Below are 25,805 nucleotides of genomic sequence, written 5' to 3' on the forward strand. Positions count from 1 at the left end.
GGAGATACTGGGCTATCATTATTGTGTGTTCTACAAGTCTATAGAGCAGCATCCTGATAGGATCCTAGCCACCAGCAGTCAGGGTCTTCAGTTCAGGGATGGGGGATGGGGAGAGGAGGCCGCTCTTCATTCTGTGACTGGTCCTGGAGTTGGATGAGTCCTACCAAGGTCATTGCATCCTTTTCCCTGCTTTGGACAGGTGGCTATCATAAGGGAGGCATTAGGATTAGGAGGGATTTCTGGCCCTGTGTGGTGGGTGGTACATGCCTGTAAACCCAGGAGATCCCAAGTTAAAGGCCAGACTGGACTACATACTGAGAATCTGTTTCAAAAAAAAAAAAAAAAAAACAAAAAAAACAATAGAAACATTTCCAGGGCTTTTCCTAGGGCCAGGATTAGATGGGTCCCACTTAACATATAAGGTGGAGGCAAACCAGACATCTCTGTGTTGGGGGCCCACGGACTTACCCAGCCTCCTAGGTTCCGCTGGCCAGGATGGGATCCCTAGGAAACAGAAATCCTATCAGAGGGCTCTCTGGGAAGCTATATCACGTGATTCAGGGTCTCCCAGTTCCTGCTCTGGTCATTGCCTTGTCTAGTCCCAGTCTTCATGACTGGAAAGGGACTTTAAGACCCTGTCTTAGTGAAGATGGAAAACAAAGGTTTTATATCTGCAGAGCCCATTAGCCGGCTTCCCCTTGATTCTCAGTCTGGGATACGCCACCCTAGTCCATTAACCTCTCACCGGCTGGCCCTCCCACCATCCCCCTCCTCTGGGTACAATTTGGTTCTCTGTGACCCTCATAAACTACAGAGCACAAAACTAATGTGTTGCGAGTTTCATGAGGTCCTGACCCTCAGTACATGGGTATGGAGTCTTGAGAAGCCTCTGTGCCCTGGTGACTGGCAGCCCACTGTGAGACACAGGACTCCTCCCATCCTCCCGGCCCTTGTTGATGTCCTGGAAGCATCCTTTCATGAATCTCACCTCGCTAGAAAGATAAGCCTTTGCCAGGAGTCCATCTTTTTTATGAGGGGAGCCGCAGGCAGGCTTCTTGAGCACACTCAGACCCCTGTTAGCACTATTCTCGTCCTTGCTATAAAAGAGGCCATGTGGAGGATGGGGGTGGTGGGGGTAGTGGGGGAGAGTGTCTGTGTCATGAGCTAGGAAAGATACTCAGTGCTTAAGCACTGATGCATCACTGGGGACAGTCTGGGGAGGGAAGAAACAGCACTTTATTTGGAAACAATTCTGCTGAGACGCAGAGTGTCTCAACTTCTCTTTCCAGCTGTTTGTTATGAGGTGCTTGCTGCGCGCTCAAAATAGGGTCTGAATTTTAAAGTTACAGGCCAAGTTCTGGGCCTAGATCCAAAGGAGCTGCTCAGGCCAGATGATCTGCCCTCAGGGGAAGGGTCCTAAGCTGTTGGCTCTTCTGTGTTCTCCTCATTCATTAGGGCTCTCTGGGGCAGTCCTTTCTCAAAGCCTTTGTACTTGACATGACCCCTGACCAGGAAAGCACCCAGGCTGGGGCAGAGGAAGGTTCCCACAGAGACAGTATCCAGGTGGAGGCAGCCGGTGTGGTGTCTCCTTGCTGGCTCCACCTCTGAGACATATTTTCTGCTTCTTCCTGCCTTCAGTTCCAAACCTAGAGTGGACAATAAGACAAATGTCGTCTGCCTTTACCCTGAAGCATGGTGAAGCAGGCTGTGGTTTTATTTTATTTTAAATTTTATTTTGCATGTGGGTGCACATGTACCATGGTGTGCATGTTGAGGTCAAACCACAGCTTGCAGGAGCCTGTTCTCTCTTTCCACTATGTTAATTCTGGGGATCCAACTCAAATGGGTGACAAGTGCCTTTACCCACTGTAGTCGGATTTTTCTTTGGGCTTCCAGCTCACAAGTAAGGACAGAGAAAGTTATTATTAATTATAAAAGCTCAGCCTTACCTTGGGCTTGTTCCTAACTAGTTCTTAGGACTTAAATTAACCCATATTTTTCAATCGTTACCTCATCTCCATACTGCCCATCCTGCTTCTTCCAAGTCTGGCTGGTAATTCTGCCTTTCTTCTTCCCAGAATCCTCTCTGTGCCTGGAAGTCCTGCTTTTCTCTCTTGCCTAGCCTCTGACCATTCAGCTCTTTATTACTCCAATCACAGCGACACATCTTCGCACGGTGTAAAAAATATTCCATAACAACTCACTGGACCATCTCACTGGTTCAGGATCCAGTTTTCAAAAGGAATTGTGAATTTTAGAAGGCAGAAGCCAGCCAAATACAATGGGGGTTTCTGGAAGAAGATAAGGGCATTGAAGGAAAAACTGGTGAACTCCAAAGAAATCTTGCAATGTAATTCGCCAATCAATAGTAATACGCCAATGTTAGTCTCCTGGTTTTGACAGTGCCCCATGGTTGTGTGAAGCTTGAACATTAAGGGAAAGTGGGTGGAGGGTGGATGGGAGTGTTGCAACTTTTCATTAAGAAAATAAATAAGAGCAAGTGCTGGAGAGGAGTCAGAGAAAAATGAAGCACTTCTACATTGTGGGGAGAATGTTAAGCCAGAGCAATCAGAACTGAAATCAGTATTGAGATTCCTCAAAACAAAGTAGCAGCAACCAGAAATCGTACCACATGATCCAGCTATACCACTCCACATCAACATACCAGAGCTCCTGCACATCAGCATATTACTGTATTCACAATAGCTAAGTTATGTAACCCATCCAGGTGTCCCTCAACAGATGAATAGATAAGAAAAAGTGGGGGTGCTGGAGAGATGGCTTAGTGGTTAAGAGCACCGACTGCTCTTCCAAAGGACCCAGGTTCAAATCCCAGCACCCACAGGGCAGCTCACAACTGTCTGTAAAGCCAGTTTCAGGGAATCATATGTCCTCACACAGACATACATGCAGGCAAAATGTTCATGCATATGAAATAAAAATAAATCATTTTTTAAAAAAAAGAACAAGAAAAAGAGGGTTTATATTCACAATGGAATTTTATTTGAAGAACACATTTTGTCATTTTTCAGAAAAATGGATGCAACTGGAGATTATCATATTAAGTAAATTAAACCAGACTCAAAAAGACCAACATCATATTTGTGGGTTTAAGATAGTATCTATAGATCTATAGGATCGTGTGTGTGTGTGTGTGTGTGTGTGTGTGTGTGTGTGTGTGTGTGTGAGAGAGAGAGAGAGAGAGAGAGAGAGAGAGAGAGAGAGAGAGAGAGAGAGAGAGAGAGAGAGAGAGAGAGAGAGAGAGAGAGAGAGAGAGAGAGAGAGAGGCCTGGAAATGGAAGTGAACTGCTGTGTGGGAGAAGCAGAAGGACTAACAGGAGGAGGAATGGGGAAGGGATATGTAGGACATGGCCAGAGCACATTATATACTTACGTACCAAACTGTCCTTATGGAACCCGAAATACATATAATGAATGTATTCAGGAGACAGACGGATCTCTATGAGTTCCAGACCAGCCCAATCTACAAAGGAAGTTGCAGGACAGCCAGGGCTACACAGAGAAACCCTGTCTCAAAAAACCAAGCCGAAACAAAAGAGGAAAACCAAAAACAACAACAAAAATTTGCAAAGCAAAGGTGGAGAGAGGGGAGGAAATGACTAAGAGAAGTCAGATAACTCAAGAGTCACAGGAAGGCTCACCTGCTTAGGTGTCTGATTCCCTATCTAGGAGTACAAAGAGTTCTCCGAAGCTGTAGTGCTTAAGACCAAGTTCACCCCGGGGCAACCACCCTCTAGCACTTGGCAGATTTCCGATCTGAAGTTCTGACTCCTGAGATGTTCATCTCTCCCAGGGACAGTACAAAGTCTGGTCCTTAAATCTGCTCTTCTCTTTCCCCTCCCGCACTCTCAGCTTCTGGTGAGAGATGATAGGTGAAAGCAGCAGTGGTCACCCATGCCATCCCAGGGGCATATAGTGTTTCAGTAAAATCTACCGTGGAGAGTCTGAGTGTGTATCCCAGCCTTCACACCTTGAAACCATGCCCTAGTGCAATGATATTAAGAGATGAGGCAGCAGGAAGAGTGATTAGGTCATGAGGGCAGAGCCCTCTTTTTACAACAGAGGCCTCAGAGAGACCCTCAAATTTCCCGTATGTGAGGACATGGTGGTGGTGGTGGTGGGGGGGTCCTCTAATCCAGAAAGTGGCCCCTTACCAGACAGTAAACCTTCTAATGCCTGAATCTTGAGCTTCTGGCCTTCCAGAATATGAAAGATCTGCACATAGTGTTCACGAACTACTCAGTCTACAGAATTTTCTTACAACAGCCAGAATGGTTTAGATGAGGAGCCAACATTTAGGACAGATGAACCTCAAGTATGGGCTGGCAAGATGTTCCTAAGACTGACAAGACCCTTCTCTAAATTTTGTTCTGTCTTGTTGACCATGAAATTGGTCCTAGTCCTTTGGCCTTGCTGTGAGGCTAGGCCTGGTGAGCCCCCAGAGAGCTGCTGGAGCCTGGGGATGCTTCGGTGGGCCGGGCTTGGAACCCACAGCCTACCAGCTCTTGCTCACAATCATCTTGGCTTCCCTGGTTCCACCAGTCTCCACTCCCAGCCATCCCACTCCTGGCAAGCTGGGTGCTGGCCAAGCAGAAATGGCAGCAGCACCCCTCTGGTGTCTTGTTGGCATTATTGGGAAAGTTGGCTTTGTAACCACAGAGGTGTTTCAAGTACCAGGGAGAGAGCTCAGGAAGCCGTGGAGACAGTGTGGCAGCTGAATTAACAGCATCTGTGTGTGTGAGTCACTGCTCGCCTGCCTGCCTCCACAGTCCTTGCATGAACCTTGAGCTAGTGAGACACCTCAGCCCACTAAGTCTCTCCCCGGAGCAGCACAACCAGAGCACGTAGCTGAAAATTACTGCAAGAAAGGCTCGGGACCTGTTAGAAAGGATTCCCTGAACTTTATGGGCCCCAAGGTACTAGTTTGCTGAGATGGGACCCAGCGGTTGGCCACAGTCGATCCCTCTTCAAATAACTGAGGACAAGCCCACCTTTCTTAAAGAGCTTCTCCCGAGACTTGTGGTTCTCCACTCATGACAAACCTCATGTCGTTCTCACGTGGCATTGTGTATCCAGAAGCCACCACAGCTGCCCTCTGTCACTGCCTTCTTTTACTTCTGGTGACAAAATTCACAAAATGAGTTTTCTGGAACACTACAGTGGAGGTTCTGTCTGTGCCAACCATGTGCCTGGGTTCCAGCTCGCACGGCTTTCTCCATGGTCACAGAGAATCCAGGAAGGTTGAAAATGGCCCCATCTGGAGCTGTAAGATGACCCCAAAGGCCGGCCACACAGAGGGGCAAATGGGAGTCGGTTACAGATCATGGGCCAGCAATCGTCTCTCCATGGTACCTGGCAGGCACTGGGACTGAAAGATTCACATCAATGTTCTTTATTATTATTATTATTATTATTATTAAATTTTTAAAATTTATTTTACATACCAACCACAGTTTTCCCTCCCTCGTCCCATTCCCTTCCCCCCGCCTCCCCCATCCACTCCTCAGAAAGGGGCAGGCCTCCCATGAGAGTCAACAAAGCATGGCATATCAAGTCGAGGCAGGACCAAGCTCCTCCTCCCTGCATCCAAGCTGAGTGAGGCATCCTACCCTAGGGAGTAGGTTCCAAAAGGCCAATTCCTGAGCCAGGGCCAGATCTTGGTCCCACTGCTGGGGTCCCACAAACAGACCAAGCTACACAACTGTCACCCACAGGCAAAGGGCCTAGGTCGGTCCCATGCAGACTCCTTAGCTGTTGGTCTAGAGTCTGTGAGCTCCCCTGACCGGGTCAGCTGTCTCTGGGTTTCCCATCAGGAGCTTGACCCCCCTTTGTTATATAATCTGTCCTCCCTCTCTTCAGCTGGACTCCTGGAGCTTGGCCCAGTGCTTGGCTGTGGATCTCTGCATCTGCTTCCATCAGTTACTGGATGAAGGCTCTATGATGACAATTAGGGTAGTCATCAATCTGATTACAGGGGGAGGCCAGTTCATTCCACCCTCTCTACTGTTGGTAGGAGTCTTAGCTGGGTCATCCTTGTGGGTTCCTGAGATTTTCCCTGGAACCAGGTTTCTCCCTAACCCCATAATGGCCCCCTCTATCAAGATATTTCTTTTATTGCTCTCCCTCTCCGTCCCTTCCCCAAATCCACCATCCCGATCCCTCATGTTCCCATCCCCCCCCCCCACCCCTCTACTCCACCCCCAGTTTACTCAGAGATCTCATCTATTTCCCCTTCCCAGGTCATTCCATGCATCCCTCTTAGGGTCCTCCTTGTTACCTAGTTTCTCTAGGGCTGTGGATTGTAGTCTGGTTATCTTTGCTTTACATCTATTATCCACTTATGAGTGAGTACATACCATGTTTGTCTTCCTGGGTCCGGGTTACCTCACTCAGGATGATTTTTTCTAGTTCCATCCATTTGTTTGCAAATTTCATGATACCATTGTTTTTTTTGCCGCTGAGTAATACTCCATCCCATCAATGATCTCCAATAAGCTCCTCTTCACCACTGTGAGGGAGAGAGTGTCATCCTCTCAGCAGATGAGCTGCTAGCTCCAGTTCATGGCTTGCTTAGGCTTCATAGACAGTGGGTTCATTAATCTGGATGGTAGTCAGGTCTTTGGGCATCTGAGGAGTCCATTCCACCCATCTGTGGTGATTAAGAGAACAACAGGGATCGGTTGTAATTGCAAAAGTCCAACAATAACCCGAGAGCCCATGTGCCAGAGTTCCTCACTTTTTCTCATTCTGCAACAACCCTCTGAGATGCACATTGTATTCCCCTTTTCCCTTTGTTTCTATCTTTTGACATGGTCATACTGTATAGCCTAAGCTGGCCTTGAACTTATGATTGCCCTGCTTCAATCACAAGCGCTGAGATCACAGATGTGTGATCTGCTATTCCCATTTTACAGAAGAGAAAAGTGAATATTAAAGAGGTTAGACCTTTTGATTGGGTCTCACATCGAGGAAGAGGTACAGTGTAGATTCAAACCCAGTTTTGCCATCCTTGCTCTTTCCTCCGTGGTATGATGGATACCCTCTCATAGGGCTTCTCAGCCCTTCTATTTAAGGACTTTTAAAATTTTTGTGTTTTTTTTTCTCTTTTCTTCTATCATCCTGTTATAACATAAACACAGCTATAAAAATACACTAATGCTTGTTTGTTTTGCCGTTGTTTCTAGGAGGGCATTTTAGCAAACACACAAATGGCGACCCAGCCCTAGGGAGGTCACAGGCTCTCTCTTCTTGCTTCTGTATTTACATTCTCTTCGTTCTGGTCCTGTCTTCTGTTTCTGTCCTGTGCCTTTGTGTTCCCCCAGGGTGTTCCTCTATTTTCCCACCTTCCCTCATCATCTTTGCTGCTCCTCTAGACCTTGGCAGCCAATCCTGTACCTTTAGCATCTCGTTGCCAAGCAACAGGCTTTCTACCTGCCCCATTGTGTTAGCATCTCCATGGCAACAAATATTGCCAAAAAGGAAGGGAGGGGAGAGTTAGATAGGCTGCAAGAGGACCCTGTATTTCAGGACATTCATGCCACTTTGCCAGCAGTAAAATGATCCCTCTGAGGGTTCCCAGAGGATGTTACAGTTTGCTTAAACCTACACCTTCTAGATGGCTTGTCAAAAGACATAGTGTGACAGACTTTAGCTTAGGGATGTTCATGTGAGGTGCAGCACTTTATGCATGGACAGATGGAACAGGGCCATGTGACCACCTCTCTGTGAGATAATTCTGACAACCTAGACAAGGCAGGGCTTCTCAATAAGATTTGTGAGAGAGCCAATGGAGAGTTTCTCCATAGGGCACAGAGAGGGCTACATCTGAACATGGTCTTGTCCAGCATGTAGCATTGAGGAAAGGGTAAAAAGCAAAGGATGAGGGATAGCCTGAGATTCTGGCCACACAGGCTCCCACCCAGGGATTTGGGGCATGTAGGAGCCCTGTACCTGGTCTGTCCTCAAGAAGTGTGTGGCCTCCCCTCAGCCTCTGCTTCCCTTCCTTCAGAGATCTGGGAGAATCCTGCTGGAAAAAGGAGGAAGAAGTGGGAAAGAGACAGGGTGGCAAGAATTCCCAGCACTTATGCTGGAGTGCAGCGGGGACTTTAGCCATCTTGTCCACAGACTCTGAGGTCCTGACAGATGTCCTTCAGGTACCCAGCTAGGAAGTGGGAGTTGATGCTGTCTTATGAAGGAGAAGTACAGAAAGAGGAGCTGGGGGAGCCTGAACTGATCAGACCACCTGCCCCCCACCTCCGTGTGGATAGTGACCAGCCAGGGCTCTCTGGAAAGCAAGTAACCTCATATTATAAATCCTCCTTTCCCATGGACAAAACAGTTTGCTCTGGCTGTACTTACTATAGAATGTGCGGACAACTGTCCATCCCAGTGCCCACCACAAGGATGCATTTTCCTCAGTGTTTCTGCCCCATATGAACCGAAGGCTTTCCTAAGGCCACAGGTTAGCCACAGGTTATCACACCCCTGGCCCTGGGTGTTCCAGGTAGAGGAACATCTGTCTCTTTAAACTCTGAGCAGACAATGAGAAAGATACAATCCCGTTATTAATGCTCTTTATGCTTAGAAAGTTCTCGGCTACAAATGAGAGCATGTCAGATTACTTTTGTTGGTTTGTTTGACTGATTGTTTTTGAGACAGGGTCTCACTGAATGGCCCTGGCTGCCTTGGCACTCACTTTGTAGATCAGGCTGGCCTTGAACTCATAGAGCTTTGTCTGCTTCTGCCTCTCAAGTGCTAGAATTGAAGGCGTGAGCCACCACACTCAGCCAGTCCAGGTTCTTAGTTTAATGGGAAGGAGATCAGACAGGGTCTTTGGTTTAGTGGTGGTGGAGGGGCATCCACTCATCTTCTCCAGCTGTGCTCTCTTGCCTACTTGGCCTGTTCATGCTCTTGTATATGTGGTCAGGCTCCCAGTGGGTGATGGCCCCCTGCTGAACAAGGCAGCTTAGATGCAAGATGCTCACTGCTCAGAGTGAGTCAGATACTGCAGACACTCTTGTGGAAGGAGTTGGCTGATCTTTCGGGAACGGCAATCTGCAATTTGTAAGTGACAGGCTTTTCAGGACTCTCTCCTCTTAGACCCAGTGATCCTCTTTCTAAGAATGAAGCCTGAGGAAATGATCTGAAGCACAAGCAGAATGTATGGATTTATCACACTCTTGTACACAATCGTGGTAAACTGCCAGGGGTGATGGTGGTGGTGGCGGCGGCGGCGGCGGCAGCGGCAGCACATGCTTTAATCCCAGTGCTCAGGAGGCAGAGGCAGACACATCTCTAAGTTTGAAACTAGCCTAGTCTACAGAGTGAGTTCCAGGCCAGCCAGAACTATACAGAGAAATCCTGTGTCAAAAATCTGGGGGGAGGGGGAATGTAAAAAGGAAAAAAAAAACACGATAGTGTAAAACTGGAAACATCGTACCTGGGCAGCAACGGTAGTGAGGTTAACCGGGGTTCAGGCAATGCATTCCCGTAACAATTCATGATCCGACAAATGCATTTTGAATGACTTTTGGAGACTTAAAGTAAAAGTTAAAGGTACTTAGTACACAATAAAGAGATGTACATTTATGTCGGGTGGTGGTGGTGGCGGCGGCGGCGGCGGCGGCGGCGGCGGCGGCACACGCCTTTAATCCCAGCACTCAGGAGGCAGAGCCAGGCGGATCTCTGTGAGTTTGAGGCCAGCCTGGGCTACCAAGTGAGTTCCAGGAAAGGCGCAAAGCTACACAGAGAAACCCTGTCTCAAAAAACCAAAACAAAAACAGAAACAAAAAAACTATAGCACAGCCACAGTTTTGTAGTGTATGTGTATTTTTGGATTTATTTTTTCTAATATATACTGTGATTTTTAAGAGCAATAACTACCCTTTTGGATTTTTTAAAAAAGATTGTGTGTGTGTGTGTGTGTGTGTGTGTGTGTGTGTGTGTGTGGTGTGCTAGTTCCTGCAGAGGCCACAAGAGGGCATTGGATCCCCCAGAGCAGATGTTGTGGGGTGCTAGCCTGGGTGCTTGGGAGCAGGGCAGAGTTCTTGCTGGAAGAATAGTGATTCCTCTTGTTCTTAACCAGTGAGCTATCTCTCCTGCTCTAATAATAATCATTTTAAAGTATTTCCCATGTGTTCCTATGCTTGGTTTGTCTCATCTTTACAGTTCGGTGATATTTGTTATCCTTGTTTCCCAGAAGCAAGCAAAGCTTAAGAGAGGCTAAGCAACTTTCCAAACGCCACACACCTTTAGATAGCTTCTTCACACATCTTTTAGATTCTTCACACATCCTTAAGAAAAAAAAGATACTGGGCTGGAGAGATGGCTCAGAGGTTAAGAGCACTGACTGCTTTTCCAGAGGTCCTGAGTTCAATTCCCAGCACCCAGATGGTGGCCCACAACCATCTGTAATGAGATCTGGGGTGCCCTCTTCTGGCCTGCAGTCATACATGCTGCATACATAACAAATAAATAAATCTTAAAAAAAAAAAGAAAAAAGAAAAAAGAAAAAGAAAAAGAAAAAAGATATGACAAGTTAACACTGTCATTCAGTTTGGGGTGAGGATAGGGGAGTGGCCATCTGCCTGACTTGTGTCTGGTCCAAGCTTGGAAATGCCAGCGATGGAGACACTCCGCTCTGCTTGTCAGGTAGCCTGCTCAAACCCTCTATCAGCCCTCCCAAGTGGAGAGCATGCTGTTCCAAAACCTTGTGCCCACACTTTCAGAGTACTGAGGCCCAAGGTATTGCAGGCAAAAACCTAAACAACAACAACAAATCAAAACCAAAACCAAAATCAGCACCCCACCCCCACCCCTGCCCCTGCCACAGGAAAGCAGCTTGGATGTTTGGGCTGGAAGCCTTTCCAGGATGATGGAGAGCTCTCTCCTGTCCTACCATCAAGGAACCTTCCCTCCCGTGGCCCAGCCCTGTGCCTTAACCTTTGCTGAATGATACACCTCCATCTGCCCAGCTGGAAAACTCATCTATGGAGAAATGCCTTGTGTTGGGGGAGAAAAATCCTGGTAAAGTGAATGTGAGAAAGATTGAGCCAACAAGTCCCAAAGAGCCCTGTCATCTGGCTGGCTGCCTAGGTCTCTGCTCTCTCTGTCTTGACTGGGCTCTCCACCCCCAAGGCTCCACACAGCTGCTCCTCCCCAGCCCAGCAGCCCAGCCTGGGTCAGGACACCAGTACCTAAGCTGTCATTTAAGAAACCAGACCTCCAGCAACTGGTTCTCAGGACCTAGACATCTGTGTGTGGTGGCTACGAACTCTAAACTTTATAATCTTCATTACCGGAGCCAAACACAGTGGTAGGATGTTGGGCATTGGAGGCTGTGAAGCAGGAACGTTCTGGATTCCAAGAAAGTGCCCGGGAAGAGGAGAGGAGAAGAAGAGGAGGAGCAGGAGGAGGAGAGGGAGGAAGGTGGCTTCTCCGCCCCACTGTATAGTTGCGGGCGGGCTTCATGCTTCCCAGGCCCAGCCCAGCTTCCCCAAGAGGCATTTATAACAGACCTCCAGCCCCCTGTGATTTGTGGGACAGTTTTAAATCATTGATTTTCATTAGCACTAAATCATTCCTCTTGGTTAATTGAAAAGCAAGCAAAGATACTGCTTGAGTGGAGCCATTGGATGGAGCAAATCAGCAAGCTATGCCAGATACACTGACAGCAGAAGTCTGTAGCCGGGAAGTTCTGAGGCCCCGCCCTGAAGTTCAAACTCCAGCTGTTTTTGAGGCCAGGAACTGGAAGAAGCGTGCTCTCAGGATGAGGAACTAGAATGTGCATTCTGTTTTTTAACTATAGAGGTAGAGGTTTGACACATAGAAGAACTTCTAGGCTAGGGAAATGGGGTGACTGATTCTGAGATCCAGGAGGAAAATAGTGACTGTTTCTTCTGTGTGGTGTTTGAGATCTCAGGGTGCCTTGTCTTTGGCAACCTGGGTGTAGATAGAACAGTTAGGGAATGCTGCTTGGGGAAGTAGGTGATGGGCATGCCAAATCTTGGCTTTGCTGCATTCAGAAGCCTCTGTGGGGGATCAGCAGGGCTGGGCTATAGCCTGGTAATTTACTCAGGAGCCCCATCTTTCCTCCGTAAGCATATGTCATCATCTGGCCAGAAAGGAGGCCATGCTAGTCTGAAAGATTAGGGAATTCCTAAGAGCTGGCAGAAGCCTGGGACTCAGAGGGGACATGGGAAGGAAATGGTGAATCCCACTGCCTTTGAACAATCCTAATCCCCATTCTGAGCCAGGAGCCAGCCAGGCGGGCGCTGCGGTACGGAGCCCACACTGCTCCCTTGCCAGATTGTAGCCATTCCCTCTGCTTCCTGCCAATCCTCTGCCCACTCAATGATACCCACTAGCTGCCCACCCTTGTCTTCTCTCCACACTGCCTAGGGTGAGCCCTTTTTCTGCCAAGAACTTGGCAGCTGAATGGGTGGGGAATGCCCCCAACATCTCTGTTCTCAGAGACTGGCAGAGGTTAGAGGCAAATGTCTCTTGAGGCTCTGTCTTTAATCCTGAGGGCCTCTTTACAATTCCAGATCTGAGAAAGATGGAGGTCTAACGTGGACAGGAGTCTGAGTGGTCACCCCAGGCTCTGCCGTCACTTCACACTGCGACTCAGGACAAGCTCCTTCCTTGCAGGCCGAGAATGCTGTCTTTGCCTGTATATCCTGCCCCAGGTACCACACACTTACTGTACCAGGTCCTAACTCTGTTCTCCAGGGAGAGCCTGGTGCATGCTTGAAGGATGTGGAAGGGCAGCAAGGGGCAGTGTAGTGGTGAGGGCACTGGGAGACTCGGTAAAATGCTTGTCCTGCAAGCTTAAGGACCTGAGTTCAGTTCCCAGTATATTTATGTAAAAAGCTAGGGACATGGTGGCCGGTGCTTATAAATCCATCACTGGAGAGGTAGAGATAGAAAGATACTTGGAGCCTAGCTGAACTGGCAAGCACTGGGTCCTAAGAAGACAAGGAGACCTTGTCTCAACAAACAAACAAACAAGGTTAAATCGGATCATTTGTAAACAAGTTAAAGAAATAAATGCAATGATGTATGTGTTTAAGAATGTGTAAAGGTGAACGTGTGTGTGTGTGTGTGTGTGTGTGTGTGTGTGTGTATATGAGAGTATGTGACTGTGTGTAATCATGTGTGTGGGTGTGGTTTGCCTGTGTGTATCTGGTCAGACTATGAGTGTGTATATCTGGGGGATAAGGGTGCATATCTTTGTGTGGTTAGGTATGGGCACATGTGCCTTACTCTATGGGACATCAGAAATATACTGATCACGAGACCTCTGAGATCAAAGTATTAACAGATTCACTGTCTGGTAAGGGCCCGCCTCTCGTCACAGGGTCTTCTGAGTCTTCTCATGACAGAACAAAATCCTGGAAGCCACTTTGAAGAGGGTACTAATCCCATCTATAAGGGCTCTGCCTTGACTTAGTCACCTCCCAAGGGCCTGGCCTTTGAATGCTATACCTTGGAGAGTCATCTCAGTGTGTGAATTGGGGGGAAACAGAACCAGTCAGGCCATGGAAGTATGTGCCTGTGTGTGTGCTATTTGTCCAAACAAAACCATCCAGACCATGGAAGTATGTGTCTGTATGTGCATGGTGTTTGTCCTGAGGCTGAAGCAGCCCACGTCACCTCTTTGCTGTGGCACCGAAGGTCAACAGCTGTCTGCTCTCTGTGAAAGTTCAGCCCCTGGGGAACCAGACTGGGGTTCCAGCCAGAGGAAAAGCCGGGGCTGGGGCTTGGTTATGGGAAATACTAATCAGGATTATAAAGGCAAGAGACCCTGTGGCAGATGGAGTAAGATGGCCCAAGACCTCTCTGTGGCACCTGGCTCCTTGCAGTTCATCCGGCCCACCCTCCTGCCCCAGATGTTGCCCCTAGGCTATCTTCCTATAGTGAGGATCTCACCTTCAGGAGTATTCCCACAATACCCTGCCCTCTTTTAACACATGCCATGGTGTTTTTTTTAATGTATTTTTATTTTCTGTGTATGAGTGTTTTGCTTGTATGTATGTTTGTTTACCATGTGCATAGCTGATGCCCTCAGAGGCCAGATGAGTGCTTCAAATCCCCTGGAACTGGAGTTATAGACATTTGTGAACCACCATGGGAGTGCTGGGAATAATGGGTGCTGGGAATAGAACCCACATCCTCTGGAAGAGCAGCCGGTGCTTTCAACCACTCTCCAGCCCACTTTGGAGAACAGTGACTTTATTATTTTTAAACTATGTGAAAATCTGTATGTCTATACTTGCATGCACATGCCCACTGAGTCCAGAAGACAGCATCCGATTCCCCAGAGCTGGAGCTCCAGGCAATTGTGAACTGCCTGGTGTAGATGTTGGGTCCTCTGAAAGAACAGTATGTTTTCTTTTTTGTTATTGTTAGTTGTGTGTAAGTGTCTGAGGAGGTTGGAGGGATGTCAGATCCCCTGGAATTAGAGTCACAGGTTGTTGTCAGCTGCTTGATGTGGGTGCTGAGAATCAAACTCAGGCTGTCTTCAAGAACATGTGCATGCTCTTAGCACTGACCCATCTCTCCTGCCCAAGCAGTATGCTTTTAATTGCTGAGTCTTCTTGCTAACCCCATGCAGTGTTTGTTTGTTTGTTGTTTGTTTGTTTGTTTTGGTTTTTTGGTTTTTGTTTTTTCAAGACAGGGTTTCTCTGTGTAGCTTTGTGCCTTTCCTGGAACTCGCTTTGGAGACCAGGCTGTCCTCGAACTCACAGAGATCCGCCTGCCTCTGCCTCCGGAGTGCTGGGATTAAAGGCATGTGCCACCATCGCCCGGCCCGTGCCTCGGTTTTAAACATTTGAAAACTCAGCTTGCTGTCTGGCTTTGGGTATCCACTCCAGTCCTACATAAATCAGTTGAGCCAATGGTAAGTGGAAATGAAATTTAGGTTAGAAACAAAACGTTCTGTTTAGTATACTGCAAAGCACATCCTGCTTTGACTGCAGTGGCTGACTTGGATGCTAATGGCAGAGAGGGGATCAACGTGGTGCTAGGGTCGTGCCTCACTAACAAGCAGCTCACACAGTGGAAGATCTTCCTCTCATAACTCCCCTGTCTGTATATCTAGTGCTATAAGCCTAGTGCTCATCGTTAGGGCCCAATAAGTACCCTGCTCTGGACTGCCTGTAGACCTCAGGCAGGAAGCATCAGTGCCCATATTTGCATGGCAGTGTGTGGGGAAGAGGAAGATGAGGATGTGGCAAATTCGGGTGCTCCTGGCTCCGCATCTGCATTTAGCTGCCACTCTGTACTATGTGGGACGCTCCAGGCCAGCAATGGGTGTGTGATTTTCTTCCATCTCTATTTTTCTCTTCTCTCTCTCCTTCTTTCCTTTATTCTCCTCCACCTTCTATTTTTTATTTCAACATAATATATCCATGCTCTTCATACTGCAGTTAGCGTGTCCGACCTTGTGGAGTGGGCATCTTAACTGCTTCCCCCGAAGAGCTGCGGCTGCCCCTTTAAGAGGCTGCTGCAGGAGGAGCTGTCCTTTCAGCACCACGGCCAGACCCCGCCCACCCCGCAGTGACTGCGGGCTTCTGCTCAAGGGCAGATGGGGCCGGGGGCTGGTCCAGAACTCGCAATCTGGAGAGTTCTCCAGCCTCATAACGGACCACCTTCGTCCCCAAACACCCGGCCCAGCCTCTGCAGAATGCAGGGAAGCCAGCGCTCAGGCTCTCACCACCTTCTCAGCTAGAGTAAAATATTTATAGACCCAAAATACTTCTTGGCTCTGGGATTTGCAGAGCATTAAGCCAGTTAGTTGGCATTTGTCCTGACAGGGCCTGGGGCCTGAGTGAATAGCGTCTGAAGAGATGGTGTGGGGGCTGGAAAGGCTGGTTCCAGCTATAGGGTGAGAAGTTGCAGGGAGCTAGCTGCAAACATAGGTGTCACCTAGGCTCTGCCATCTGTAAGCTGTGGGGGCCTGAGCAAGATCCTTAACCTCCCTGGCTTTTGTAGTCTGTGCCTCTGAGTAAGGATGATGGCGACACCAATGGCAAGGACAATTGCAAGTTATGGCAGGCAGAATGGTTAGAATGGTGTCAGGCACGCAGCCCGGAAAGGTGACCAAAAGGAGTTTGGTTTAAAAATAAAATAGAAGGGGCTAGAGAGATGGCTCACGAGTTAAAAGCACTTCCTGATCTTGTAAAGGACTCATGCCAGGCAGCTCACAACTGCTCGTAACTCCAGCTCCAGGGGATCCTCTGTCCTCTGTAGGCACCTGCGCTTACACACTCACACACACACACACACACACACACACACACACACACACTTTTTAAAATTAAATAAATCTTTAAATATGTGTTTGTGGCACCAGGGTGAGTGTGTGAGAGCAGGCAGTTGGAGTATAGACAAAAGGGGGTACGGTGGATTGATGAAGCTGCAGTTTCTTTGATGAGGGTGCTGTACACCATGCTGGGGTCCCAGGGCTGCTCCACCTGAAGCCATCAGCCTCTTGACTCACCTGCAAAACATCAGGCAGTCATTTGTCCTCTGAATTTGGTTCCTCTCCTCCTCAGAGGAGGGACAGATGTTCTCTGTAGTGGTTTCGGCCACTGCTATGAGCCTGTCACCAGGCTGGGTGTCTTATTTTATTTCTTCATTTAATCTTTCTGAAAGCCCATGGCCAGATTTTGGAGGTGAGAGAGAGCGCCAGGCTTAGAAAACTTGATGTGTCTAAAGCCACATAATAAGAAGTTGTGAGTCTTCCAGACTGGCCTTCCACTTACCATGACATGACACATTTTTCCAACCATTTGGTCTCCTTCCACTTCCTCTGGTGGACAGTTGGGTGAAATCATATCCAGTGTGGCTGTAACAAGTCTTTTTTTGACCTGCCAGCTAGCTCCCACATAATGACATGGAAACTTATTAATTATGAAAGCTCAGCCTTAGCTTAGGCTTGTCCCACTAGCTTTCATAACTTAAATTAACCTGCTTTTTATTAATCTACATTTTACCATGTAACTTTTTACCTTTCTTTCATTCTGTATGTCTGACTCCCTCCATGTCTCATTGGCATCTCCTCCACACCTTGATTATCTCCTCCTATTTCTCTCTTTGCCTGGAAGTCCCACCTATACCTCCTGCCTAGCTATTGGCCATTCAGCTCGTTATTCCAATCACAGTAACACAACTTCACACGGTGTACAAATATCCTACAACAGGTGGGCAGTGTTTGTTCTGCTGCAGATTTATAACAGGAGAACCTCAGCCTCCATTCCTGGGATCTCTAGCATAAATCAGACATGGAGGCTGATGCCTGTAATGCCAGTGCTTGGGAAGTGGAAGCAGGGAAGTCAGAAGTTCAAGGTCATCCTTGGCTATACAGTGAGTTCCAAGTCAGCCTAGGATACATGAAACCCTGTTTCAAAGAGATAAATACTGATGATGATAATAAAATGAGAGAGGAGAGGGAGAGAGAGAGAGAGAGAGAGAGAGAGAGAGAGAGAGAGAGAGGGAGAGAGTTGCCTTTGAGGTCCTAACAATTATTTGTTGAAGGCTAGACAAGGCATGGTTCTCAGCATTTTGTATTTAACTAACTTATTTATTGAAACTGTGCTAGTAGGTAGGTGCTGGTCTTGGTCTCATTTTGTAGAGTGGAAAACTCAAATTCTAGAACTTGCCAGGGTCACACCAGAAGCAAATGCCGAGCTAGGCTTTGGGTCCAGAAGTTTACTGTTCACTGTAGCACTCAATCTCTATGAAGAATATCATCTGAATCTGAATGGTGGAGCTGATGGATAGACCCATGGGTGTGAGAAACCCTACATCACATCACCATTTCCTCTTCCTTGAAACCTCACTGGATATCACATCCTTAACAGACCATGATGTCTCCATGGTGCTTCTTGTCTCTTCTAGTACTCACTGTACAGGCTGTTTCTCAGTCGTTGAGATCAGAACCTGGGTCTCTGCCATCTTGATTTCCATAGCACCTGGCAAAGCATGTAGCAGATGGAAGGTACCCAGCTAGGGTGTGTGGTTGTTGGACAGAGATGATGCCAAGAATACTTTTGAAAGTGGGGTGCTATTTGTAACAGGGAGTACTAACTCCCTAATGTAACTTAGCAAGCACAGGGGTTCCCGAATGAAGGAATTAAGGAGCTCCTGGGACCTTCTTCTTCACTGAGGCCAAATAAAGTATCAGGTCAGAGTGCTTAATGATTTGGGCTCTCTCCTCTCTTCTCTCTTCTCTCTCTCTCTCTCTCTCTCTCTCTCTCTCTCTCTCTCTCTCTCGCTGGATCCCTTGCTTCCCTTTCCAGCTCCATCCTTAGCCTTCTTCTGCCCTTGACCCTCTTCAGACGCACTGTGAAGGTGTCATTAAGGCTGATGGTACTTGTAGCCAAGCTCCTTGGCTTAAACAGAGTCAAACATCTCCCCAGGATTACCTTATCCTGACTGTGGCCTAGGAGAAAATACCTGGACAGAGGTCTATTTGTGACCTCAGGAGGTACCATTGTCCATGTCTTAGCTCAGAGGCCCCCCATGTGTCTTACCCCACCCCTACCTTCCTGCAGCCTTTCTCCTAAGCTGTTTCAGTCAGTATTTGCTAAAGAACAGAACTAATTTTAAAAAAGAACCGACAGAATGGATATATACATACATTCAGTCATTAATATATTCACATTATTCATTCAATATGTATAAGTATGTATGGGGTTTATTAGAGTGGCTTACAGGCTGTGGTCCAGATAGTCCAACAATGGCTATCTCCTGACAGAAATCCTATAGTTTTTCAGTCCATGAGACTGGATGGCTCTACAGACCCAACCTAATGTTAGAGTCCTAGAGGATTCCTAGAGAGCTGCTGGGCTTCAGTCTACATTGGAATCCCAAAGAAGTAGGTTTAACAGCAGAAAAGGTACACCCCAGCAACAGGGTAGATGAACTTGCTGGCAAGAGTAAAGGCAAGCAGGCAAAATGCAAAAGCCTCCTTCTTACATGTTCTTTCATGTGTCCAGATTTAGGGTGGGTTTTCCCATATTAAGGATCCAGTCAATAAAATCCCTGACAGTGATGCCTAGCTTCTAGAGTTTAAGCTGATTCCAGATGTAGTCAAACCGACAACCAAGATTAGCTATCACATCAGCTTCTACCCTAGCCCATGTGTATCACCAGCCACCAAGCGGGCATATTAGATCTCTGGCAGGGCTGGATTACATCTGCCATCTCTCCTCCTCTTTGTACCCCATCCCTTTCTCACCCAAAACACCCGAGGCAAACAGAGTGAGGGGAGCAGAGAACAAATAAGTTCTAAGGAATGCTGGGAGAAGAAGAGCTCCCCACCGGGTGCTGCCTATCACCGATTTTCTTCTGCTTTGGTTTCCAACCTATGGACTAAATCTGCCTCCCCAGCTCCTCTCTGAGAGACTCAGAAGAGCCATCACAGCAAGTAGAGAGTCCACCATAGCACATGGGGTGTTTGGGGTGAGGCTGGGTCCCGCTTCTGATGTATGTGGTCTGCAGACCCACAGAGCTCACTCCATGTCCAGCGTGTCTTGGCATAGCTCACTCACCCACAGCATCATCCACCTGTCTGGTGAAAGGGGGATAGTAGAACTTGCCTTCTCAGGATGTTGTGAGTTTTAGAAACAATATCTCACTCAAAGAGACTGTTTCCCAGGTACACAGGGAACAGCTTGGTAAGGGCAGGTGTGTGTGCTGAGCATCCTTTGAGTTCCCTTCCCAGATGCTGAGTACCTGGAGATGCTCACTTAGAAAAAAACCAGTGACGCCCCTACATGACCCCTTTGCCACAGGCTAGAATAATTTGCTGTCTGGGGAGTGATCCTCCTTTACTCTAAGGCTGGTGTGGTTCTCCCAGGCTCCACCTGGGACAATGGCTGTCACCTCCTAGGCAGCATCCTGCTTCCAATCTCCTAGAGGGCTACCTTCTGAGGAGAAAGGGCAAACAAGGTCCCAATTGCAATGGAGAAGCAGGTGGGGAGGGGCCCCAGTGACCTACCGATGCAGGTTTAAAAGTCCTTCTTCCCATCATGCCTTTTAAAAAATGATGATCTGGTGAAAGCAGCATCATTGTGGGTGTACTCCATTAGCAAGGGAGCCAGAAGCAGCCTTGGCCTTCAGACAGTGAGAGCTGGAAAGCCAGCCAGCCCTAGCCAGAGGGCGTGGGGACATCTGAGTCAAGGAAGTCCATTCTAGGCCCTGCAGAGCTAGGAGCTGGAGGTCCCTGGCACATAAGGTAGGTGAACTCCTATGGGTGTTTGAGTCAGGGTGCAACACCCTGGAGACACTGGATCAGTCAGACTGAACCAAGATGCAATTTCTAAATGCTCTTAAAGATGTAATTTCCAGGGGGATGATCTGAGGGGCCTAACTGGGTTTGGTCCCCATGTTGGATTAGGATTAAGGATGGGAGCAAACCTAGGCCGTGTAGCATCTTACCAACAGGGCTAGAACGCATGCTAAAATCTTGAGCATGGGTGGGACAGATCAGTTGTCTAAAGCCTTTGCTGTAAAGGGGCTTGCTGGTCAGCTCAACTGCTCAGAGTCTAGGACAGCTCAGTGTTCTAGGCCAAGGTTAGCCCCTTGAGCCCACATAAACCTCGTAGCTAGTGCCCAGTACCCTATAACTGATGCACATAGCTAACCACTAAAGGGTAGGTAGCTGGGTGGAAGGATGACAGGCTAAATCCACTCTCAACTCCACTGAGGCTGTAGGCTACAAAGCGGCGTGCTCTCTTCTTGTTGAAAGACTCACACTCTGTACCTCAGTATTTGTCTGTATTATCCTGCCTTCACTCGTCAGGCATAGAGAGGTTCCGAAGTTTCCCAAGAGCGAGCAGGTGCAGGCTAGCAGGTGGAGTTCCTCTTAGATATCCTTGTGAGAGAACTTCTTGGTCCTCTCATGCTGGACTGAAACAGAGCAGGATGCCCTGCTTAGGAGACTAAACAGGCAAAGGGTGATTCATTCCCTCAGTCTGACCAGGTAGGTGGGTTAGGAGCGCACAGCAGGGGAAGTGGGAGTCAGCTGATCCTTGGGTGTGGTCCTCCAGGTAATGATACTGGAAGCGCTCATTGTGGTCCCGGAGTGCATACAGCTTTGCTAGCCACCTCTAATGGAGCAGGTGGAGGGGCTCTTCGGTCATCCAGTAACGCCATCAGCCACTAAAGTATGAACTAGAGCAAAGTGGAGAGAGGGTATGGCTTCTCTTTCTTGTCATCTGTCGGAATATCGAGCCTGTATGCGCCCACAGCCTTCAAGCTGCTTCTACAGAACCACCCCACTGGCACGTCTACCTTGACTTCTCACAGACTAGCCCACAGCTGGTCCAGGGGCAGGTCAAAGGTCAGGGAGAGGTTGCCCACCACATAAACATCGACGACTCTGCTGCTGCTGGCTTCTTTCCGAACAAAAGCCGCTGTCCTGGTGGCTTCAGGTGGACTGGCCAAGCTTTGGGAGTTTGGTTCACTGTCCACAATGCCCCTGTCTCCATTGTCACACAGCGGCAACAATTTATCTTGCAAAAGGCAACTTGAGTATCTTCATTGTATATAAATCTTTGTTCCTATTTTTTATCGTTTTCCTAGGTCAATTTTCTAGCCACACTATTGTTCCTACAGTGGGATAAAAGGCCTGGTGTTCTTACCAACAGTCCCGTATTATCGTTTTCAATAAGAGCAAACTGGATACCAGCAAATGAGAGCCTATTTAATTTGCATTTTTAATTTTTTTGAATGGAAGCCCAGCGTGGTAGCTCACATCTTTAGTCCCAAACACTTGGGAGTCTGAGGTACAGGGATCCCTGTGAGCTAGAAGCCAGTCAGCTCTACTTACTGGGTTCCCGGCCAGGCAGGGCTACAAAGTTGCAAATGGAATGTTTTGTCTTTGTTTTGGATAACTGCATGATGATTTTGTGAGGGGTTCTGGTTTTTGTTTTTTGGTTTTGTTTTCTAATTGTTTGTCCTTTATTCTGTGGAGTATTTGCTGTCTAATATTGACATGGTGGAGGCCCTGTCTTCAGAGGCAACAACTCCTTGATTTTCATGCTTGTAGTAGGTATTTCTTTGGTTTTTTGAATGTCTTTCAAGGATTGCTTTTTTAAAATCCATGTAGAGACTTTAACTTTTATGTACTCAAATTCTATTGGCATTTCCTCTATTATTTCTTGTTTTGTTTGTTTGTCTGTCTGCCTGTTTTGTTTGTTTTTTTGTTTTTTCAAGACAGGGTTTTTCTGTGTAACAGTCTTGGTTGTCCTGGAACTCACTCTGTAGCCCAGGCTGGCCTGGAACTCAGAGATCCACCTGCCTCTGCCTCCCGAGTGCTGGGATTAAAGGTGAGCGCCACCGCCTCCAGGCACCTTTATTATTTCTACCTTTGATGTGGTTCCTAGAAAGTTTTTTCCCATAACAAAATCATGGACGTGTTCATGTCTGTATTCTGTAAATTCTTATATTTTTAAAGACTGGACTCTTAAATTGATCCAAATTTGATTACATGTGTCTTTGCAAACAGCTACAAATTCTCTTTGAATCGAGAACAATTACTACACTCGTTAACATGGCAGAGCTGGAGAGAGAGAGACAGAGACAGAGAGACAGAGAGACAGAGAGAGATAGAGAGAGATCTGAAGAGAGGTGGGATGATTAACGGGGTCAAGGTGGACGAGAAGGGCTGCTGCTGACTGAAGGTATTTGAGGCAGCTGCTTTGACCTTCAGGTGAGACACTCAGTTTCTGAGTTACACGACCGGGGAGGAAATGGCAGAGACAAGTTTTACAAAGGCAGGGTGCAGGTGAGGAATGAGCAGAGAGGACTCTGGGCCCCGTGCTCACATCCCCCATGGTTGTGGGGCTGGGAAAAGCAAGGAGGACTGGAAGAGAGGTCATGAACTAGGAGAGTAAGAGAATGGGAGGAGCCTGGGCCTCATGGAGACAGGTTCAAGTAACTACAAGTTTCTGGATTGGAAGAACTGTGGTCTACGTGTCCTTGGGTCCAATGGCCTGTAGAAGAATATTGCATTTCCCTCGGGAGGTAAATAAAGGACCTGGGGTACCATGAAAGGTCTGATCCAGTAGCATCTGTGAGGCGCGAGTCCGTTTCCATCGCTGGAGAGGAGCAGAGTCAAGGAAAGCTCAACAGCTCATGTGTAGAGCATGTTCTCAACGCCTTTCCACACACAGACTTACATATTTGCCCAGAGTCAGGCAGGAAGCCCATGGCTGTCCACCACTGCCAGCACCATCCTTATGCACCAGGGACAGGCACTTGAGACTTTACCTGACATTCTCCTTTTCTCCCGTCTCTGCAGGATCCTAGTGTGGCCCTACCCCTGTCGCTGACCATGAATGGGATGGCCAACGTGAATTCTGCCAGCCGCCCGCACTATGCCTCCTCCATCCCCGTGCCTCGACCTTCCTCACAGACCAGGATTCACACCCCGGGCGCTTCTCCTCAGCTTCGGCCTCGTCAGGCTGACTTGGCCCTGAGCCCCCAGCGAGCTGCCTCCCCAAGTCGGCGCAAGGCTGCAGTCTCTTCTAGAAATTCCTCCCCAAAGGCCTACAGAGGAAGGGGTACCTCAAGGGCTGCAGGGCCAGCCAGGGAGCCAGCTGAGAGTGTAGAAAGCCTCCCCAGCTCCCCCTGGAGCAGCCCCAGGATAACCCCCAAAACAGCCCTCTCCAGTCAGGCGGGATCCAGAAGAGCTGGGGAGACACAAAGCGCCCAAAGGAAGAAGACCCAGGACGTCATCTCAGTTCGCCAGACCAGGGGAAGGAGCCCACCCCAGACAAGCTGTCATGGAGAAACTCAAATTCCAGGGCCTCCTGAAGGTCGGATGCTTCCTAGCTCCCAGGGAAAAGATCAAAGAGACAAAAGCTACAAACCCCCTAGGTCTCTGGAGCTTGATGAAGGGGCAGCTCCAGGGACGCCCTCTCCAGTCTGCAGCCCTGTGCAGAGCCTGAGGCCTTCTCATACTCCGGGGACCATTAGCTTTTCCTCCGCCCATCAGCAGAGCCAGCCAATCACAGCCACGGTGGCCCCCTTTCAGTACAGGTGAGTGAGGAAGTGGGCAGGCAGACAGAGAAAGAGGGCCAATGGTCCTGAGACCAAGGGGCAATCTCCCTGAAAAGAGAGGCTTTGGTGATCCCTGAATGGTGGAGGCTACAGGGCCAAAAGCTAGGAAAGGGGATGGCTAGAAACTTGGGAGTGTAAAACAGGACTATAACCTTAAATTCTCTGTTTTGTTTTGTTTTTTTCTCAACCTTGGGGCCTTGACAACAGAGACTCGTGAGGGTGTCCCTAAAGTGGTCCATTCCACCACACTCTCTTGGAAATGATGAAACTATAAGAGGGTATTAAAGATGCTTGAGCACCCGATACACAGGCGGGTCAGTGGTGCTTTAGACTTGCCAAATTTGTGAGTGCCGTTTGCCTCCACTGTGTGTTAGACAGACTGTGTTGTCTTGAGCACCGAAGTCTTCAGTAGCTTGAGCAAAGCCTTACCTGTTTCTCTGTGCTATTCTCATAGCACTTTTGTATCTGTTTGTCCGTCTCTCTGTCTCACCTGCTTGTTTGCATCGCTTGTCACACGGCCTTATGCCTGTTTACGTGCATGGTGTATTGGCAGTCGGTAATACTTCTTAAATCGCTAGGTAGACGCTGTTGTCATTGGCAGTGCATTCACGGCAGTTCGGTCAACATGCCAGCCTCTCCAGCTTTCAGACAGGGCAAGTTAAGTGCATGGATAACATTGAGCCAACTAGGCTTTTTAAGTAAAAATAACTCTTTACTAACATGACCACATTAAGTAAACTAAATTTTACTTACTAATCATTATGTAGGTTAGAAATGCCCAAATGTAAATTAAACCCCTTCTGACTATACTCACTTCCTGAATTTCCCCTACTCCCATGCTAAGATAGGAAGTAGCTCTCAATTTGCATCTTGGGGTATATAAAAGCTTATGCATCAGCCCCTGGGTACTGGGGGACCTCTGAGACTTCAGAGCAGCTGAAAGCCGGGGCCCTAGGCACATCCATCCTTCACTAGCAGTCACCTCACAAGTATCTAGATCTCTAAACAATTGTGTAAGACCTTATATCACAGTACTAGGCGTTGGGATCTGGGACAAGGAAATTAATATCCACTCTCTTCTGCATGTGGTCGGGCCTCATTTGCAGTGCCGCATTCAGTTCCGAGCACCACGTTTTAAAAGGACCTTGGCACACCAAAACACCTTTAGAAAAGGACTGGTATCTTCCCGAGGAGTCACCCAAAGGTGTCTGAAGAATGAGTGGAGGAAATGAAGACGTTAGCTTGCTTTGGAAAGAGAAGGTATAGATGGTCTGTGAGCTGTTCTCAAATATGGGAAAGGCTGTCATGCTGTAAGATGAATTAGGTTGCTTGGGGCAGCTCCAAAAAGCTGACTCAGTGTCATGGTGGCTAGGAGTTAGCTTGAGACAGATTTGAGGCTGGCTAGGAAGAAATTTCCAACAGCAAGAAAGGCTGACGAACTGACTGAAGGGCAGGGAGTTTTATTTACTGCGGATTGCAGCAGATTCACAGCCCAGGAATTCTTAGCCAGGCGAGCCCTTTTGCTGACTCTACCTACTCAATGCACACATGTCCCTCTTTAAGGGGCAGGTCACATCTGTCCCTTTTCTTTCTCTACTGAGATTCTGAAGCTAAAACCGACCCGAGAAGCATAGACACAGGGAAGCTGTTCCTTTTTTGTTTCTCATTTGCTGGGGGTCGAACCCACAGCCACCTGCATGCTAGGCAAGGGC

General features: G+C 48.1%; 1 protein-coding gene across 1 annotated transcript in view; it reads left to right on the top strand.

The window, feature by feature from the left end:
- Positions 1–25,805, top strand: part of Nav1 (neuron navigator 1) — a 259,488-nt gene that overhangs the window by 55,290 nt on the left and 178,393 nt on the right. The window contains 1 exon segment of the mRNA XM_036202429.1: positions 23,333–24,072. Coding sequence (XP_036058322.1) covers positions 23,366–24,072 — 707 coding nt within the window. The 5' untranslated portion in view covers positions 23,333–23,365.

Source organism: Onychomys torridus, chromosome 11, assembly GCF_903995425.1.
Source record: "Onychomys torridus chromosome 11, mOncTor1.1, whole genome shotgun sequence".
NCBI classification, from domain to species: Eukaryota; Metazoa; Chordata; class Mammalia; order Rodentia; family Cricetidae; genus Onychomys; species Onychomys torridus.